At 43.6% G+C, this 22,077-nt stretch overlaps 1 protein-coding gene across 1 annotated transcript in view; it reads left to right on the top strand.

Moving 5' to 3' along the window:
* Nucleotides 1-22,077, top strand: part of LOC139203621 (neurocan core protein-like) — a 40,108-nt gene that overhangs the window by 12,702 nt on the left and 5,329 nt on the right. Inside the window, exons 7-10 of the mRNA XM_070833442.1 lie at nucleotides 2,680-3,615; nucleotides 10,423-10,641; nucleotides 21,217-21,774; nucleotides 21,880-21,993. Coding sequence (XP_070689543.1) covers nucleotides 2,680-3,615; nucleotides 10,423-10,641; nucleotides 21,217-21,774; nucleotides 21,880-21,993 — 1,827 coding nt within the window. The remainder of the gene's footprint in view (nucleotides 1-2,679; nucleotides 3,616-10,422; nucleotides 10,642-21,216; nucleotides 21,775-21,879; nucleotides 21,994-22,077) is intronic.

The following is a 22,077-nucleotide window of genomic DNA, read 5'->3' as shown; positions in this document are numbered from 1 at the left end:
TGTTGTGAGTCAACGAACAAGTCGATTAACCAAACAGAAGAAAACTACACACAACAACCAATCACAGCAGAGCCTCCCACCCATGTCCCTACGGCCCATCATATCTCGCACCAATGGTTGGACAGAGCCAGGCTAGATGTTTCCTGCTGTTTCCAGTCTTTATGATAAGCTGAGCTAACCGGCTGTTGGGTTTGGCTTCATACTGAACAGATAGACATGAGAGTGCCATCCATCTTCTCATTTAACCTCCACCAGAAAGTAAATAAACCCAAAATGTTGAACTGTTCCTTTAAATGCTTGCCGCCCAAATATATCTACATCGCCTACAATGTTAGACCTGAATATACTGGTTGTGCATCATCTGCTGTGAGAATATTGGTGAAAGGTGTGGGTGCAAAAGTAATTACTGAACTTTAGTTTGACTTTTTTACCTCTGTAAAATGCAGCACACACCACAACCCTTCATTTTTGCAACCTTTGATTATCAATCTTCATCCAATTCTAAAATGTACTGCATATATTTATTATTGGTTATTGATTGGTCCGTTTCAAATACACTATGGATGATCTTAAGCTCATTGTTTTATAGTTAATTACATTATGTGAAGTCATTTTGAGGAAGGTGATAATGGTGGTTATGATACATTAGGTTATTATATGCTTTACTAGGGGAGTATGTACAATTGTTGATTGTTGAATAATAAATGAAATGTTTAGAAATCCCTGAAATAAAAAAAGGAATAATAGCTGAGGCCAGCTGAGGTATTTGTTTGCCTCACACAGTTGTGTTTGAGCCTAAACCCACTATAAAGACTAAGGTGACCAGTGCGTTTGTGGGATACTTTGGACATTCATGTTTAATGTGGCTTCTGGGAGCCTCTGCACAGCCAATTGTCTAGAGGGACCGACGTGTGTGTGTGTGTGTGTGTGTGTTAGTATGAAGTGTATATGGGTCAGTCAGTCATTGCCTGAGTTCCCAGGCCTGAACTGGGATTTAAACAGGTGTCTTTCTGCAGAGCTGAGCTTATGCAGGTGTTCTTGTGTGCAACCAATAATCTTTCTGAATCACCATTTGTGGGAAACACAGAGAGAGGGGACAAGGGGCAGAGAGAGAGAGAGAGACAGAGAAAGAAAGAGCGAGAGAGCAAGAGTGAGGGTAGTAAAGCTTGTTTACCAAAGGATTTCATGTTGTTGTGTGTGAATAATCTTTTCCTCCTCTTTGCTTGTACTACATTATGCAAACACTGGCAAACAATTCAGCCCCATCAGACTAAACTGTTCATTTTAGGATTAACCGTAGCTCTGTTCTTTTTGCCCTCCGCCTTATTCATATTATCGGATTTGTCAAAGGCTTGATGCTATGGCTCACTGTGAATGTTTTTTTTTTTTAATGATTAAGGAGATGCGAAACAAACCTGAAATGCTTGTAGGGAGGATAGCCACATGAGTCTGAGAGATAAAGATGAATTCCAGAAATGAACAGATTTCAACAGACATGTTATGTGAACATTCAGTGGGTCTCATCAGGATTTTTTTCCTAACACCAGTTCTTATTTTTCTTAGAGAGAGGAGCATGGACTCAAACCCATTTCTTAGCTTAAAATGTTATAATTGGCATGTATTAATTCACTAAATTGGGCTGTATTACAGCAGCTTTAATATGTTGATAGTTGGGTTTTGTGAAGTAGTGCAAGGCAGCAATCTTTTAGAGAAGGTGGATTATTTCCAGCCAACCAACATATTGTCTATGTATACAAATACATAAACCCATCTGAGTCAACATAGTGCAGGTGGATGATGATACAATTGTAACATTGCATGCTGTAAAAGGAATTGAATGCTGTCTCTGTTTAATACTTAAAATTAGGAGCAGACATCTGTTTTGCATGGGTTATCCTTTTTCACTGAAGACAGTACTGTTTCACCTTCCATGTCATTCATTTTGTAAATTTTAGTAGTAGTAGTAGTTCAGTAAATCAACAGATACAGACTTTGCTTGCATTGTTGAAGGACTTGGCTATGTCTCCATTCATGAGGCCTCTTGATAATATTTTCTTTTCCCATCAATTTAGAATATGAATCTTTGAATTATGGTTTGGATGAAGTTCAGACACCAACTTGGCAAAGGCTTGAAAATATGTTGGAGAGAGATTTATTTGCAGCCTTTTGCTTGTTTATTTCAGAACTTTTTTAGCTTTAAAATAAATAAATTGTGAGAATACTCATGAGAACTGTTAGTGTTTTTCACTGTGATAATCATAGGGTTTCACTCTAAATCACAAGTGAACACACAGAAATTCAGTTTAATCTTTTATTTGTGTTTTTTTTTTTTTTTATCCACTGACATAGCAGTTATTACGTGAGAAAAAGTAATTCATACAATGTGTTTCACAAGTGTTCGGACATAAAACTCCCTAATACAACAACAAAATGATATTCAATATTCCAGACATTACTTTGTTTAATATACATACCAGCTTTCAGTTTCATGAATGCACTTGCACTTCATGCAGTCTATATAAAGCATATGAGAAAAGTGATATATGGACTGAAGGATGCAGACTGATATATTTATCAGTTATCTGTACATTGTATTTGGAGTTTTTAAAGGGGTAAATCAATATAGTATTGCTATCACCATTTGTCCTCATTTTCTTTTATCATTTACTTTCTTTGCAGTTGACCAGGCTCTAGAAGATCCTCAGTCTCCTGTCATACCAGTCGTGCCTGACCATCCCACCCCCTCCATAGCCGATGGTGAGCCCATTCAGCACAGTGGAGACCCAGACCATTTCTATCAAGCTGCTGTAACCATCACTCCAACTGTTAGCTTTATTAATGGTAAACACGAGATCACATTGGAGCCAAAGAGCCCAGAAGGAAAAGAGGCCAAAGGTGCCCAGATTTTGACGGATGTGACGACTCTGGGAGAAAGCGACAAAATAGCCACGGTTTTAGATAGTAATTGGACTGACCCCTCTGTTGATAGAATCCAATCTACAGAGGAAATCACAATAATACTGACCTCTACAGAGACCCCGGATGTTGATACCTATGACCCAGATATGATAATGGTTGAATCAACATCTCAAATACTCCCTGAAGTAGATGAGCTGACCACAAGGGGGCCCACACAGAAAGACACAACCTCTGTTCCGGCCTCAACAGTGGACTACGTGGCTCCATTGAAAACTACCCAAAAAACTGAGGCTGGTCCAGCTGCCACAGATGCCACAGAGGGGATAAGTGATGTCTCAGCTACCTTTGCTGATATTGCTCCTACAGTAACACCAGCTGAGCCACAGATCACCAAAGGAACTAAAGAAACCCAAACAACAAAGGCTGAGGAAACCACCACTGTCATCACCACATCTGTACAAAAAGAGGTGGGCGAGTCAGGGAGGACTCCCATGTATGTGAAAAGTGACTCAGAAGTGACTCAGGCAGAGACGGCTACGGACCAATCCCCTGTTACTTCTTTAACTGAACTTTACACAGCCAGAGATGAAGTTGAAACCACAGAGGAAACAAAGACCACATCTGCCACTCCAGCTGTCGAGTACAGCACTCAGTCTACGTTACAGACTGTGTACACTCCCTCCTCTGATGACGCTGGTGGGAAAGCAACATCAACAATTAGTGATTCACAGAGCTCCACTCAAGATATGAAGAGAGGAAAAGAGACCCAAACCCCAAATGAATTTGTATTCAGCACATCGGCTCCTTCAGTACCCAGTGGTTCAGCCTCTCCTGAACAGACAGACAAGACTGAGATATCATCAGCAATAGATGTAGGCAGCACTGACTCATCAGCATCTGTAGCACCTACCCTGGCTGAATCTTCAGAGGGTACAGTAACAAGTCAGGGAGAGAGTACAGACAGTCAGATGCATTCTGTCTCACCTACTGAGAAAGTTGCGACTGATGTAATGTCTGCACCAGAGGAGGAGGGTACACGGGTTCAAACAGTAAACATGTTTACAACCGACCCACCTTCGCATTTCTCTGCAGAGACTACAACATCACCTTCAAGTTTAAATGTAAGAGATCGAGCTACATGGGAGAGTGAGGTAACATCACAAATAGAACAAACAACAGGGACAGATAAAACATCAGCAACTGCCACTGGTGAGTCAGAAAGAACGTCAACACCCACCACTATGCATGAGGAGTGGAAACAAGAAGAGACAACAACTCCTCTCTCTCACATTACAACCACTGATTCCCCCTTATACAGTGCTATTGAAATTATCAAGACAACAATGGCCTCGTTCACTGATTTTTTCAGTCAGTACTCAACACAAAGTACAGCACCAATGACTGAATCACATTATATTTCAGAGGCAGCTGCTTCTGCAGCTTCATCGCTTTACAGTACTGACAAACCAACATCTGGAGACAGTACTGTAAATTTCACTGAAGTTTCAATCAGTACAGCAACCACTGTCTCTTCAACACTTAGTGCAGACTCACAATCAGTCACAGCATCACGTGAAACTGAAACAAGAGATACGTTGAAAACTGCTGTTCCTACAACTTCGTCACTTGACAGCACTGAGAAATCAACCTCAGAGCCACCTGCAACCACACATCAGACTGAGAAAATATCAGCTACACCAGAGACAAGTTCTACTTTCCCAACAACAGAAGAAGAGAGCTCAGGTGAACAGACGACTGAGATGTCCAGCAAAGACACTTCAGTCCCTACAGCCTCCTCATTATTTAGCACAGAGAAGCCGACAGCTCTGCCAGTTAAAGAACAAGAAGTTAATGTCACAAGTCATACAGAAAGCCCTTCAGTGACCCCATTTACTGGGAAGATGGAAGAAAGTTCTACCCGAACCCCACCAGATGAAGATGGCTCAGGTGACCGAACCCAAGACATGTTCACTCAGACCTCCTCTTCTGTCACAAGTACGTCTTTTCTCCACAGCACTGACGCACCAGCAGTGATGTCACCTGAAACAACAGAAAGTCCTGAAACAGATAAGAAATCACTTACAGGACAACCATCAGTTTCTTCAGTCACTGATGAGAATGTAACAAGCACAACAACAGCGTCTCCGAGTTTGGCCTCTGTAATATCATCGACTCATACAGACATCATAGATGATGCGATTAGCAGTGAGCCTACAATGGTGGAGTCCAGTCCTTCCATTAGTGGATCAACCAAGAGCCATGAAACAGCATCCGTTTCATTTATGACTACCACTGATTCTGAAAGCTCTGGAAGCAGTAGTGTTGATTTCACTGGAGAGTCATTAATTTTGGCAACCACCCTTTCCTCAATGTCTGTTACAGAGACTCCATCAGTGACAGCATCACATGAAACTGAATCAAGTGTAGCATCAAAGCCAGCTGTTTCCGTAGCTTCTTCACTCTACAGTACCGACAAACCAACATCAGAGTCACCTGAAAGTGAAGATACTGCTATCACACGTCAGACTGAAAAAATATCAAGCACACATATGGAAAGTACTACTTTCCCAACAACAGATGAAGAGAGGTCTAGTGAACAGACGATTGAGATGTTGAGGAAAGACACTTCAGTCCCTACAGCATCCTCGCTGTTTAGCACAGAGAAACCAACAGCTCTGCCAGTTACAGAACAAGACATTACTGTCACAAGTCATACAGAAAGCCCCTCAGTGACCCTTTTTACTGAGAAGATGGAGGAAAGCTCTGGTCTGACTCCACCAGAAGAAGATGGCTCAGGAGGCCAAACCCACGACATGTTCACCCAGACCTCTTCACTCACAAGTGCATCTTCTCTCTACAGCACTGAGGTACCATCAGCAACATCTCCCGTTACATCATCTGCTTTTTCAGACATTGAAGGAAAACAGGTTAGTTCAACAATGGTGGAGTCCACTCCTTCAATCATTGGATCAACCTCGAAACCTGAAACAGCATCATTCCTCAGTACTACAGATGCAGAGGGTCCTGGAGACAGCACTGCTGATTTCACAGGAGAGTCATTCATCACAGCCACTACTATCTCTTCAATGTTGAGTTCTCAGTCACCTGCAGTCACAAAGTTGCCTGAAAGTGAAACAAGTGTTACTTCAAAGCCAGCTGTTACTGCAGCTTCATCACTCTACAGTACAGAGAAACCAACCTCAGAGTCACCTGAAACTCAAGACACTGCAACCACACGTCAGACTATAAAAATATCAAGCACAGAAGAGACAAGTTCTACTTTCCCAACAACAGATGAAGAGAGCTCAGGTGAACAGACGACTGAGATGTCCAGCAAAGACACTTCAGTCCCTACAGCCTCCTCATTATTTAGCACAGAGAAGCCAACAGCTCTGCCAGTTAAAGAACAAGACATTAATGTCACAAGTCATACAGAAAGCCCTTCAGTGACCCCTTTTACTGGGAAGATGGAGGAAAGCTCTACGCAAACCCTACCAGATGAAGATGGCTCAGGTGACCGAACCCAAGACATGTTCACTCAGACCTCCTCTTCTGTCACAAGTACGTCTTTTCTCCACAGCACTGACACACCAGCAGTAATGTCACCTGAAACAACAGAAAGTCCTGAAACAGATAAGAAATCACTTACAGGACAACCATCAGTTTCTTCAGTCACTGGTGAGAATGTAACAAGCACAACAACAGCATCTTCAAGTTTGGCCTCTGAAACAGCATCCGTTTCATTTATGACTACCACTGATTCTGAAAGCTCTGGAAGCAGTAGTGTTGATTTCACTGGAGAGTCATTAATTTTGGCAACCACCCTGTCCTCAATGTCTGTTACAGAGACTCCATCAGTGACAGCATCACATGAAACTGAATCAAGTGTAGCATCAAAGCCAGCTGTTTCCGTAGCTTCATCACTCTACAGCACCGAAAAACCAACCTCAAAGTCACCTGAAAGTGAAGATACTGCTATCACACGTCAGACTGAAAAAATATCAAGCACAGATATGGAAAGTACTACTTTCCCAACAACAGATGAAGAGAGGTCTAGTGAACAGACGATTGAGATGTTGAGGAAAGACACTTCAGTCCCTACAGCATCCTCACTGTTTAGCACAGAGAAACCAACAGCTCCGCCAGTTACAGAACAAGACATTACTGTCACAAGTCATACAGAAAGCCCCTCAGTGACCCTTTTTACTGAGAAGATGGAGGAAAGCTCTGGTCTGACTCCACCAGAAGAAGATGGCTCAGGAGGCCAAACCCACAACATGTTCACCCAGACCTCTTCACTCACAAGTGCATCTTCTCTCTACAGCACTGAGGTACCATCAGCAACAACTCCCGTTACATCATCTGCTTTTTCAGACATTGAAGGAAAACAGGTTAGTTCAACAATGGTGGAGTCCACTCCTTCAATCATTGGATCAACCTCGAAACCTGAAACAGCATCATTCCTCAGTACTACAGATGCAGAGGGTTCTGGAGACAGCACTGCTGATTTCACAGGAGTGTCATTCATCACAGCCACTACTATCTCTTCAATGTTGAGTTCTCAGTCACCTTCAGTCACAGAGTTAGCTGAAAGGGAAACAAGTGTTACTTCAAAGCCAGCTGTTACTGCAGCTTCATCACTCTACAGTACAGAGAAACCAACATCAGAGTCACCTGAAACTCAAGACACTGCAACCACACGTCAGACTGTAAAAATATCAAGCACAGAAGAGACAAGTTCTACTTTCCCAACAACAGATGAAGAGAGTTCGGGTGAACAGACGACTGGGATGTCCAGCAAAGACACTTCAGTCCCTACAGCCTCCTCATTATTTAGCACAGAGAAGCCAACAGCTCTGCCAGTTAAAGAACAAGACATTAATGTCACAAGTCATACAGAAAGCCCTTCAGTGACCCCTTTTACTGGGAAGATGGAGGAAAGCTCTACGCAAACCCTACCAGATGAAGATGGCTCAGGTGACCGAACCCAAGACATGTTCACTCAGACGTCCTCTTCTGTCACAAGTACGTCTTTTTTCCACAGCACTGATGCACCAGCAGTAATGTCACCTGAAACAACAGAAAGTCCTGAAACAGATAAGAAATCACTTACAGGACAACCATCAGTTTCTTCAGTCACTGATGAGAATGTAACAAGCACAACAGCATCTCCAAGTTTGGCCTCTGTAATATCATCGACTCATACAGACATCATAGATGATGCGATTAGCAGTGAGCCTACAATGGTGGAGTCCAGTCCTTCCATCAGTGGATCAACCAAGAGCCATGAAACAGCATCCGTTTCATTTATGACTACCACTGATTCTGAAAGCTCTGGAAGCAGTAGTGTTGATTTCACTGGAGAGTCATTAATTTTGGCAACCACCCTGTCCTCAATGTCTGTTACAGAGACTCCATCAGTGACAGCATCACATGAAACTGAATCAAGTGTAGCATCAAAGCCAGCTGTTTCCGTAGCTTCATCACTCTACAGCACCGAAAAACCAACCTCAAAGTCACCTGAAAGTGAAGATACTGCTATCACACGTCAGACTGAAAAAATATCAAGCACAGATATGGAAAGTACTACTTTCCCAACAACAGATGAAGAGAGGTCTAGTGAACAGACGATTGAGATGTTGAGGAAAGACACTTCAGTCCCTACAGCATCCTCACTGTTTAGCACAGAGAAACCAACAGCTCCGCCAGTTACAGAACAAGACATTACTGTCACAAGTCATACAGAAAGCCCGTCAGTGACCCCTTTTACTGAGAAGATGGAGGAAAGCTCTGGTCTGACTCCACCAGAAGAAGATGGCTCAGGAGGCCAAACCCATGACATGTTCACCCAGACCTCTTCACTCACAAGTGCATCTTCTCTCTACAGCACTGAGGTACCATCAGCAACATCTCCCGTTACATCATCTGCTTTTTCAGACATTGAAGGAAAACAGGTTAGTTCAACAATGGTGGAGTCCACTCCTTCAATCATTGGATCAACCTCGAAACCTGAAACAGCATCATTCCTCAGTACTACAGATGCAGAGGGTTCTGGAGACAGCACTGCTGATTTCACAGGAGAGTCATTCATCACAGCCACTACTATCTCTTCAATGTTGAGTTCTCAGTCACCTTCAGTCACAAAGTTACCTGAAAGTGAAACAAGTGTTACTTCAAAGCCAGCTGTTACTGCAGCTTCATCACTCTACAGTACAGAGAAACCAACCTCAGAGTCACCTGAAACTCAAGACACTGCAACCACACGTCAGACTGTAAAAATATCAAGCACAGAAGAGACAAGTTCTACTTTCCCAACAACAGATGAAGAGAGCTCAGGTGAACAGACGACTGAGATGTCCAGCAAAGACACTTCAGTCCCTACAGCATCCTCATTATTTAGCACAGAGAAGCCAACAGCTCTGCCAGTTAAAGAACAAGGCGTTAATGTCACAAGTCATACAGAAAGCCCTTCAGTGACCCCTTTTACTGGGAAGATGGAGGAAAGCTCTACGCAAACCCCACCAGATGAAGATGGCTCAGGTGACCGAACCCAAGACATGTTCACTCAGACCTCCTCTTCTGTCACAAGTACGTCTTTTCTCCACAGCACTGACGCACCAGCAGTAATATCACCTAAAACAACAGAAAGTCCTGAAACAGATAAGAAATCATTTACGGGACAATCATCAGTTTCTTCAGTCACTGGTGAGAATGTAACAAGCACAACAACAGCGTCTCCAAGTTTGGCCTCTGTAATATCATCGACTCATACAGACATCATAGATGATGCGATTAGCAGTGAGCCTACAATGGTGGAGTCCAGTCCTTCCATCAGTGGATCAACCAAGAGCCATGAAACAGCATCCGTTTCATTTATGACTACCACTGATTCTGAAAGCTCTGGAAGCAGTAGTGTTGATTTCACTGGAGAGTCACTAATTTTGGCAACCACCCTGTCCTCAATGTCTGTTACAGAGACTCCATCAGTGACAGCATCACATGAAACTGAATCAAGTGTAGCATCAAAGCCAGCTGTTTCCGTAGCTTCATCACTCTACAGCACCGAAAAACCAACCTCAAAGTCACCTGAAAGTGAAGATACTGCTATGACACGTCAGACTGAAAAAATATCAAGCACAGATATGGAAAGTACTACTTTCCCAACAACAGATGAAGAGAGGTCTAGTGAACAGACGATTGAGATGTTGAGGAAAGACACTTCAGTCCCTACAGCATCCTCGCTGTTTAGCACAGAGAAACCAACAGCTCCGCCAGTTACAGAACAAGACATTACTGTCACAAGTCATCCAGAAAGCCCCTCAGTGACCCTTTTTACTGAGAAGATGGAGGAAAGCTCTGGTCTGACTCCACCAGAAGAAGATGGCTCAGGAGGCCAAACCCACGACATGTTCACCCAGACCTCTTCACTCACAAGTGCATCTTCTCTCTACAGCACTGAGGTACCATCAGCAACATCTCCCGTTACATCATCTGCTTTTTCAGACATTGAAGGAAAACAGGTTAGTTCAACAATGGTGGAGTCCACTCCTTCAATCATTGGATCAACCTCGAAACCTGAAACAGCATCATTCCTCAGTACTACAGATGCAGAGGGTTCTGGAGACAGCACTGCTGATTTCACAGGAGTGTCATTCATCACAGCCACTACTATCTCTTCAATGTTGAGTTCTCAGTCACCTTCAGTCACAAAGTTACCTGAAAGTGAAACAAGTGTTACTTCAAAGCCAGCTGTTACTGCAGCTTCATCACTCTACAGTACAGAGAAACCAACCTCAGAGTCACCTGAAACTCAATACACTGCAACCACACGTCAGACTGAAAAAATATCAAGCACGCCAATGGAAAGTACTACTTTCCCAACGACAGATGAAGAGAGCTCAGGTAGACAGACGACTAAGATGTCCAGCAAAGACACTTCAGCCTCCTCATTATTTAGCACAGAGAAACCAACAGCTCTGCCAGTTACAGAACAAGACATTACTGTCACAAGTCATACAGAAAGCCCCTCAGTGACCCTTTTCACTGAGAAGATGGAGGAAAGCTCTGGTCTGACTCCACCAGAAGAAGATGGCTCAGGAGGCCAAACCCACGACATGTTCACCCAGACCTCTTCACTCACAAGTGCATCTTCTCTCTACAGCACTGAGGTACCATCAGCAACATCTCCCGTTACATCATCTGCTTTTTCAGACATTGAAGGAAAACAGGTTAGTTCAACAATGGTGGAGTCCACTCCTTCAATCATTGGATCAACCTCGAAACCTGAAACAGCATCATTCCTCAGTACTACAGATGCAGAGGGTTCTGGAGACAGCACTGCTGATTTCACAGAAGAGTCATTCATCACAGCCACTACTATCTCTTCAATGTTGAGTTCTCAGTCACCTTCAGTCACAAAGTTACCTGAAAGTGAAACAAGTGTTACTTCAAAGCCAGCTGTTACTGCAGCTTCATCACTCTACAGTACAGAGAAACCGACATCAGAGTCACCTGAAACTCAAGACACTGCAACCACACGTCAGACTGTAAAAATATCAAGCACAGAAGAGACAAGTTCTACTTTCCCAACAACAGATGAAGAGAGCTCAGGTGACCAGATGACTGAGATGTCCAGCAAAGACACTCCAGCCTCCTCATTATTTAGCACAGAGAAGCCAACAGCTCTGCCAGTTAAAGAACAAGGCGTTAATGTCACAAGTCATACAGAAAGCCCTTCAGTGACCCCTTTTACTGGGAAGATGGAGGAAAGCTCTACCCCAACCCCACCAGATGAAGATGGCTCAGGTGACCGAACCCAAGACATGTTCACTCAGACGTCCTCTTCTGTCACAAGTACGTCTTTTTTCCACAGCACTGATGCACCAGCAGTAATGTCACCTGAAACAACAGAAAGTCCTGAAACAGATAAGAAATCACTTACAGGACAACCATCAGTTTCTTCAGTCACTGATGAGAATGTAACAAGCACAACAACAGCATCTCCAAGTTTGGCCTCTGTAATATCATCGACTCATACAGACATCATAGATGATGCGATTAGCAGTGAGCCTACAATGGTGGAGTCCAGTCCTTCCATCAGTGGATCAACCAAGAGCCATGAAACAGCATCCGTTTCATTTATGACTACCACTGATTCTGAAAGCTCTGGAAGCAGTAGTGTTGATTTCACTGGAGAGTCATTAATTTTGGCAACCACCCTGTCCTCAATGTCTGTTACAGAGACTCCATCAGTGACAGCATCACATGAAACTGAATCAAGTGTAGCATCAAAGCCAGCTGTTTCCGTAGCTTCATCACTCTACAGCACCGAAAAACCAACCTCAAAGTCACCTGAAAGTGAAGATACTGCTATCACACGTCAGACTGAAAAAATATCAAGCACAGATATGGAAAGTACTACTTTCCCAACAACAGATGAAGAGAGGTCTAGTGAACAGACGACTGAGATGTTGAGGAAAGACACTTTAGTCCCTACAGCATCCTCGCTGTTTAGCACAGAGAAACCAACAGCTCCGCCAGTTACAGAACAAGACATTACTGTCACAAGTCATACAGAAAGCCCGTCAGTGACCCCTTTTACTGAGAAGATGGAGGAAAGCTCTGGTCTGACTCCATCAGAAGAAGATGGCTCAGGAGGCCAAACCCACGACATGTTCACCCAGACCTCTTCACTCACAAGTGCATCTTCTCTCTACAGCACTGAGGTACCATCAGCAACGTCTCCCGTTACATCATCTGCTTTTTCAGACATTGAAGGAAAACAGGTTAGTTCAACAATGGTGGAGTCCACTCCTTCAATCATTGGATCAACCTCGAAACCTGAAACAGCATCATTCCTCAGTACTACAGATGCAGAGGGTTCTGGAGACAGCACTGCTGATTTCACAGGAGTGTCATTCATCACAGCCACTACTATCTCTTCAATGTTGAGTTCTCAGTCACCTTCAGTCACAAAGTTACCTGAAAGTGAAACAAGTGTTACTTCAAAGCCAGCTGTTACTGCAGCTTCATCACTCTACAGTACAGAGAAACCAACCTCAGAGTCACCTGAAACTCAAGACACTGCAACCACACGTCAGACTGTAAAAATATCAAGCACAGAAGAGACAAGTTCTACTTTCCCAACGACAGATGAAGAGAGCTCAGGTAGACAGACGACTAAGATGTCCAGCAAAGACACTTCAGTCCCTACAGCCTCCTCATTATTTAGCACAGAGAAGCCAACAGCTCTGTCAGTTAAAGAACAAGACATTAATGTCACAAGTCATACAGAAAGCCCTTCAGTGACCCCTTTTACTGGGAAGATGGAGGAAAGCTCTACGCAAACCCTACCAGATGAAGATGGCTCAGGTGACCGAACCCAAGACATGTTCACTCAGACCTCCTCTTCTGTCACAAGTACGTCTTTTCACCACAGCACTAACGCACCAGCAGTAATGTCACCTGAAACAAAAGAAATTCCTGAAACAGATAAGAAATCACTTACGGGACAACCATCAGTTTCTTCAGTCACTGATGAGTATATAACAAGCACAACAACAACGTCTCCAAGTTTGGCCTCTGTTATATCATCGACTCATTCAGACATCATAGATGATGCGATTAGCAGTGAGCCTACAATGGTGGAGTCCAGTCCTTCCATCAGTGGATCAACCATGAGCCATGAAACAGCATCCATGTCATTTATGACTACCACTGATTTTGAAAGCTCTGGAAGCAGTAGTGTTGATTTCACTGAAGAGTCATTAATTTTGGCAACCACCCTGTCCTCAATGTCTGTTACAGAGACTCCATCAGTGACAGCATCACATGAAACTGAATCAAGTGTAGCATCGAAGCCAGCTGTTTCCGTAGCTTCATCACTCTACAGTACTGACAAACCAACATCAGAGTCACCTGAAAGTGAAGACACTGCAACCACACGTCAGACTGTAAAAATATCAAGCACACCAGAGACAAGTTCTACTTTCCCAACAACAGATGAAGAAATCTCAGGTAAACAGACGACTGAGATGTCCAGCAAAGACACTTCAGTCCCTACAGCATCCTCATTATTTAGCACAGAGAAGCCAACAGCTCTGTCAGTTAAAGAACAAGACATTACTGTCGCAAGTCATACAGAAAGCCCTTCAGTGACCCCTTTTACTGGGAAGATGGAGGAAAGCTCTACCCCAACCCCACCAGATGAAGATGGCTCAGGTGACCGAACCCAAGGCATGTTCACTCGGACGTCCTCTTCTGTCACAAGTACGTCTTCTATACACAGCACTGATGCACCAGCAGTAATGTCACCTGGAACAACAGAAAGTCCTGAAACAGATACGAAATCACTTACAGGACAACCATCAGTTTCTTCAGTCACTGATGAGAATGTAACAAGCACAACAACAGCGTCTCCAAGTTTGGCCTCTGTAATATCATCGACTCATACAGACATCATAGATGATGCGATTAGCAGTGAGCCTACAATGGTGGAGTCCAGTCCTTCCATTAGTGGATCAACCAAGAGCCATGAAACAGCATCCGTTTCATTTATGACTACCACTGATTCTGAAAGCTCTGGAAGCAGTAGTGTTGATTTCACTGGAGAGTCATTTATTTTGGCAACCACCCTGTCCTCAATGTCTGTTACAGAGACTCCATCAGTGACAGCATCACATGAAACTGAATCAAGTGTAGCATCAAAGCCAGCTGTTTCCGTAGCTTCATCACTCTACAGCACCGAAAAACCAACCTCAAAGTCACCTGAAAGTGAAGATACTGCTATGACACGTCAGACTGAAAAAATATCAAGCACACATATGGAAAGTACTACTTTCCCAACAACAGATGAAGAGAGGTCTAGTGAACAGACGATTGAGATGTTGAGGAAAGACACTTCAGTCCCTACAGCATCCTCGCTGTTTAGCACAGAGAAACCAACAGCTCTGCCAGTTACAGAACAAGACATTACTGTCACAAGTCATACAGAAAGCCCCTCAGTGACCCTTTTTACTGAGAAGATGGAGGAAAGCTCTGGTCTGACTCCACCAGAAGAAGATGGCTCAGGAGGCCAAACCCACGACATGTTCACCCAGACCTCTTCACTCACAAGTGCATCTTCTCTGTACAGCACTGAGGTACCATCAGCAACATCTCCCGTTACATCATCTGCTTTTTCAGACATTGAAGGAAAACAGGTTAGTTCAACAATGGTGGAGTCCACTCCTTCAATCATTGGATCAACCTCGAAACCTGAAACAGCATCATTCCTCAGTACTACAGATGCAGAGGGTTCTGGAGACAGCACTGCTGATTTCACAGGAGAGTCAATCATCACAGCCACTACTATCTCTTCAATGTTGAGTTCTCAGTCACCTTCAGTCACAAAGTTACCTGAAAGTGAAACAAGTGTTACTTCAAAGCCAGCTGTTACTGCAGCTTCATCACTCTACAGTACAGAGAAACCGACATCAGAGTCACCTGAATACACTCAATACACTGCAACCACACGTCAGACTGAAAAAATATCAAGCACACCAATGGAAAGTACTACTTTCCCAACAACAGATGAAGAGAGCTCAGGTAGACAGACAACTAAGATGTCCAGCAAAGACACTTCAGCCTCCTCATTATTTAGCACAGAGAAACCAACAGCTCTGTCAGTTAAAGAACAAGACATTAATGTCACAAGTCATACAGAAAGCCCTTCAGTGACACCATTTTCTGGGAAGATGGAGGAAAGCTCTACCCCAACCCCACCAGATGAAGATGGCTCAGGTGACCGAACCCAAGACATGTTCACTCGGACGTCTTCTTCTGTCACAAGTACGTCTTTTCACCACAGCACTGATGCACCAGCAGTAATGTCACCTGGAACAACAGAAAGTCCTGAAACAGATACGAAATCACTTACAGGACAACCATCAGTTTCTTCAGTCACTGATGAGAATGTAACAAGCACAACAACAGCGTCTCCAAGTTTGGCCTCTGTAATATCATCGACTCATACAGACATCATAGATGATGTGATTAGCAGTGAGCCTACAATGGTGGAGTCCAGTCCTTCCATCACCTTGAGCCCTGAAGTGTCATCAATTGTTGCAGCCACTGTCTCTTCAGTGCCTATCACAGACAAGCCAGCAGTGACAGTTTCACATGAAACTGAAAGGTTTTCCTCACCAAGTACTTTTACTGCAGCCCCTCCACTTTACAGTGTGAATAATCCCATGTCACTCTCACCTGAAACAGAGGAAACTGTTGCCATATCATCTGTGCCAATGAATATGGACTTGGATCTCAGCACAGGAACAGATGCATTTGTTGAATCTGTTTTCTCAACACTAACTCCTGTGATTGGAGACCATGAGATGAGTGCAATCCTGTCTTCCAAAGACCCCGAAGGCTCAGGAGATGAGGTGACACACATTACAACCAGTGGAGTAATTTACACAACTGGACCACCAATGTCCAGCGATACCACATCTGTGCAGTCAACATCAGGCATTAAGTTTACACAGCAACCTCAAAAGTTATCAAGCACAGCCATCCAGATCATTGAGGAATTTCACACAAGTTCTTCAATCACTTTTACAGACAAAGACAGCTCAACTGGGCAAACAACTGAAATTTTAAAAGAGGAATCATCCACCCTTTCTTTTATGCCAACTACAGACCAAACACTGGAACCAAGCAGTCAATCAGTTATAGTGATTGGCAGCTCACAGGGCACAGCTACTACATCTCCAAGCTCCACAAGTCCATCCATTCCTATCATTGATGGCACTGAGTATAATGATCTATCCCCTGATTTTACCACCAAAGTCTCTGGTAAAACATCAACCACCATCTCCTCCTTGTTCAGGACTGAAAAGCCAACACTAACAACTGCATCACTTGCCACTGGAACAAGTGCTAGCTCAGAATCTCCAGTTGGTACATCTTCTTTAAACATTACTGAAAAACCTGTGTCACCTGACACAGAAAAGAACATAGTGACTCTTGGAACGGACTCTGTGATCACAACTACTGAAAGTACTGGTTCAAGTGAAGCTTTAAAATCTGATGTGACCATAGCTTCTTCTCTCTACAGTACTGAGAAACCAACACCAGTGCCAGATTCTCAAAGCCAATTCCTATTCCCTGCAGCAACAGATGTAAGTCAAATAGCTGAGACATCAACCCAATCCTCAGCACCCACCGTGGCTGAGCAACCCTATGTGGAACAAACAACCATAGCAACACCCACATTCAGACCATCGATAACTTTCACATTTGTTGAGGAAGAAAGTTCAAGTAATATAGAATTTACAACTGTAACAACAAGCCCCCATACACTTAAAACCTCTCAACCCATGGCAATCCCCAGTGTCACTGCGCTTACCTCAAAGGAAACCTCTACTTACATTGACATCGTAAGTTCTGGTGACTCATCTGAGGATGATTCAGAGTCAAGTCTAGACGGATCTGGTGCAGAGATACCCTTTGAGACTACCACAAAACCCGAGGAGGCTTTTATTGTAGCCACAGATGAGACTGAGATAGATGAAACTAAAAACACATCTGAAATATTAAGTGCTTCTTCTCCGATTCACTCCAGCACACAGCTTACAAAGGAATTTATGTCATCGACCCAATCTCCACACATGACAAGAACCGAGATTTACATTACTGAGGAAGGCAGTGGCGACTTTACAGAAGACAGTGCAGTTGAGGAAGAGAGTTCAGGTACTGAGTCTTTCGAATGGTCAACTACATTTGGACCAGTCACAAGTTCTCCTGTAATGTCCACTACTGAAGCAGCAACAAAACAAGTCTCTTTCTCATCCAGTGCTGTGGCTGTAACTGAGGCAAGCCCAAGTGACCAAACAATGGATAAGTCTGCTGATGATGCTATTACACAAAAACCTACCGACACTGCAGCTTCTTCTCTTTACAGTACTGAGAAGCCAACAGCAATGTCTCCAAAAATGTACACTTCAACAGTTCAGGATAGCTCAGCTGATGTTTTCACCCAGATATCGTCTGTGTCATCATCAACCCTTTATAGCACGGAGACACCTTTACTTTTGGAACCAGTGTCTTCCTCCACAGGAGTCACTGAAAGGCCAGCTGAGCCACCTATGAGTAGCACTGCTCCCTCCCCAGGTACAAGCTCAGTGTATACAGAAGAGGGTGGTTCAGGTGTCTTTACTGCTGATGTGCTTTCTAAATTGGATACTACAGTGTCTTCAATGCTTAGCACAAAGAAACCAACAATAACAGCATCATTTCATGAAAGTGCATCTGCAGATAGTAGAAAGAGCACAGGCTCTTCCCTGTTCAGCACAGAGACACCTCAAACAACAACGGCATCACATGAAATGGAATATGGAGTATCGGATATTTCAAAATCCACTGTAACTGCAGGTTCTTCTCTCTACAGCACTGAGAAACCAAACATTACAATAGTACATGCTGTCACATCTGCCCAGTCGGTTAACACGACTACATCCGCAACCGAAAAATCATCACCAAGTCCAGCCTTTACTTTGACAGAGGAAGACAGTTCTGGTGACCAAACCACTGAGACTTTCACCCTAAGGCCATCAGTGATGGAGAGTGTCACTTTTGGAGAAGCAACAGGTGAAACCGAAACCTTTATTTCAGTTACACCAACATCTGATGAGCAAGTTTCCTCACAGGAGGGTGAAATTACTCCAGAAACAGAAAGCCCTGTCACTTTTGAAGTGACAGAACATCCTGTTTCGATCACTGAGAAAGATGATGTTAGTGAAGCTGAGGACATAACGCAATCCTTTGCAACTATGTCCCCCCATACAATTAGAAGTTCAGCTAGTGATCACACTTCGGTTGACGTCACCACAGTAAGCTCCAGCAGGGAACATAAGCTTGATGGATTCACACTGACATCCACTCCTATTCCCTCCATTATATATCATAGTGTTACAGACCAGCAGGTTGTGATCATTACTCCCAGCAGCCAAGCCAAGACTGACCTAACTGAACAAACACCTACCATGGTCCTGCATGTGTCTAAACCATCAACTAGCAAAACCATCATATTCACAGAAAATGCAAACAATGAAGATGAGCTGTTCTCTGCAGTTACAGACAGTATAAGGGAAAAGAGCCTCACTCCTGAGCTCATCACCAAAGATGATACTATCATCGATGCAGATACTATCTCCATAGTTCCCTCTTCTTCATTTTACCCAACCATTCAGACAGAGGAAGCTGGGGGTGTCACAGCAATTACAATGACACAAAAGCTGGAAGCCACAGAAGAACCAGAGGGTTCAGGGACTGATAGTGCCACCTTGTTTTATCCTACACAAGTAACTTTACATGAAACCTCAACCAGTAATTCATCATCAACGTCAACATCTTCTGAATATTTACTGTCCACTTCAAAACCATCAACTGTTGAAGGTATTTCTAGTATGGAGGCATCCACTGAAGAGGAGGTCACATCCACACCACGGGCCACCCCAGCTACTACTGTGTCCACTAAGTCAAGCTTTGAAGAAACATATGATTTAACTACACCATATACAGTTTCTCCTATTGAGACTACCAAACGTCTTCTAGAGCCCACAACGCAGACAGGTGCTCCTCTGCATAGTACATTGAAGCTGGACCAAATGCCATCCACAACAACATTATATCCTCCCTACAGCACCGATAATCTTTCAGTGGCAAGTAACAGAAATGTTGTAGGTATGGAAGGCTCTGGGGATGAGACCTCACAAGCCACAACTGCATCATCAGTGACATCTGAGAGTGAAAAGGCTGTTGCCACTCCATTATCCCCTCTGATCAGCACAGAAAAACTCACCACAGTGACCCAAAAGAATGAAACTCAACCGAGTGAGAAAGCATCATTGTCGGAAACTGTTTCATCCCCTACAGATAGAGCAGTGTCAATACCAGCACAAGAAGAGGGCACAAGCACTTCAAAACCTGATGTGATGATTCAGTTTGTCACAACCTTTCTCCCAAAACTAGATACAACACTGTCTGAGGTGTCCTTTCAACAAGCCAGGTCTGAGATCACATTCACTCATCATCCCCACATTGACATATCCTCTGAGAAAACTGTGATGGCCACAACAAGCACAATGTTGCCTAGTGAGGAGTCAAGCCAGCATTTTGAACCGAGTGATGTGACTCCCCAGACTGGAGCTACAGCCACATCACTGGTAGATAAGACAAGTGTAGCACCAAGCCGAGCACCTATAGACAGTGGATTCCAGCAAACATCTACTGATGCTGCATTAACTTCACATGATACAGAGAAAACCCTAGATTCCATAGGCACAGAGCTTACTGGGGTTGAATCCACAACTCCAAAACGTGGAACTGATAAATCTGTAAAACCTGAAGAAGAAACTGCAGCTGTTGAGACTGCATCTTCTTCAGACTTCAGCTCAGTAGACCCGTTTGCAGAGAGTTCAAGTCAACAAACTGTAGAGGCAACAACTTCTTCACTTTCAGTGCAAACAAAAAAGATTACATACCCAACTGTATCTTCACTGTTAAGCACTGAGACTCCATTGGTGCCCTCCATTTCAGATGTCACTGATCAAGTGGCTTCTGAAGAGTCATCAACATCACCCAAATCTGTGACAGGAGAGAGTGAACAGACTGCCACTTCCCCCTCTGCCACCGAGAAATCAACTGCAGTGTCACTTGAGACAGACACTTCAACAGATAAACAAAGTTATGAAAAGACATCATCAGAGAGTGAGGAAATCTCTGTATCAACAGAAACTAGCGTCATTTTACCAGAAGGTGACAGGACATCTGATATCATCAATTCTGACTCTGTCACTCCTACTGCAGACATCTCTACAAGCTCAGAGATGAAAGTAGTGGCAACTCCAAACCCAGCTGAACATATTTCCTTTGAACCTACTTCAAATGTCCTTTCAACATCAGCACCTTCGCAGCCTGATGTTATGGTCCAATATGTTGCAACAGTTTCCCCTGTACAACACCTAACAACTCCCCAGAAGTCATTTGAACAAGCCAGATCAGAGATCACGCTGACACACCGCCCTCACACTGATGATTCTTCTCAGGATGTGCCACTGACCACAACACACCTTATGTATGTAAACCATGAAACAAGCCAGATTACAGAATCAACAACTGTACCTGCCATCTCTCCTTCGGTGGCTGACGCTTCAGTGGAAGATGGGACAGTTCAACCCACTGTTGATCAGGTTTCAAGTGGTGTGAAGATTGAACTATCTCCAGATTACAGTTTTCAGAATTTTGATTATCTGACCCCAGATTATGGAGCATCTAACCCTGACATGATTGAAGGACCTCCACCAAACAATGAAACACCAAGAGAGGAAGCAGTGTCTGCTACGACTCAATCACCCTCTATTGCTAGCGTTGAATCTGAAAGTGGGTCAGACAGTTTGGAGAGTGCATCTGTCAGCTCTGAGAGTATGTCTGGAGAGATTATGACAACAAAGAAGCCAAAAATCAACATGACTGAGCAACAGTCTCTGTCACCAGATGAAATCCAGACTGTATTTAAGGTAGATACAACCACAGCAGCAACAATGGAGTCCATTAGCGTTGATAACACCTCTGGGAAAGAGGAATTTGTTGGGAAAACTGAGGAAGATGTCTTATCTCCCACTGAAATACCCATGACACTCCATAGAGAGACAACATTAGCTCAAGCACAAAGCCAGCCATCGACAGTTTCATCTTTAGCCACCACCCCATCATCTTTTGATGGAGGAGAACCACCACTAAGAGGGGCGAAAACAACTCCAACTAACATAGGAGTCAATTTGGGGCACACCATTGTTGGCGAGACTGTTGAAATTCCAGGTACATGTCTTCAAATTACTTTCATTGGAAAATAACAAATGTATAAACTTAGAATAAATGTAACCACGCAACTTTTATCTTGCTATTCTTTCAATCTACAAACAGAACTTCACTCGTGTTCAGAAAAATATTGTCAGAATGGAGGATCGTGCTTCAAGAGTGGCAGCATCCAAACATGTAGCTGTGCACTTGGTTACACCGGAGACCGCTGTGAAACAGGTAACATATTGTGCATTGAGAGTTCCTCTTGCAATATGTCGCTGCCTTAACTTTCACCCAAGAAGCATCACATTTATCCTAAAA

Source organism: Pempheris klunzingeri, chromosome 7 (genome assembly GCF_042242105.1).
Source record: "Pempheris klunzingeri isolate RE-2024b chromosome 7, fPemKlu1.hap1, whole genome shotgun sequence".
Classification (NCBI taxonomy): domain Eukaryota; kingdom Metazoa; phylum Chordata; class Actinopteri; order Acropomatiformes; family Pempheridae; genus Pempheris; species Pempheris klunzingeri.
This window is presented reverse-complemented; position numbering and strand designations above follow the sequence as displayed.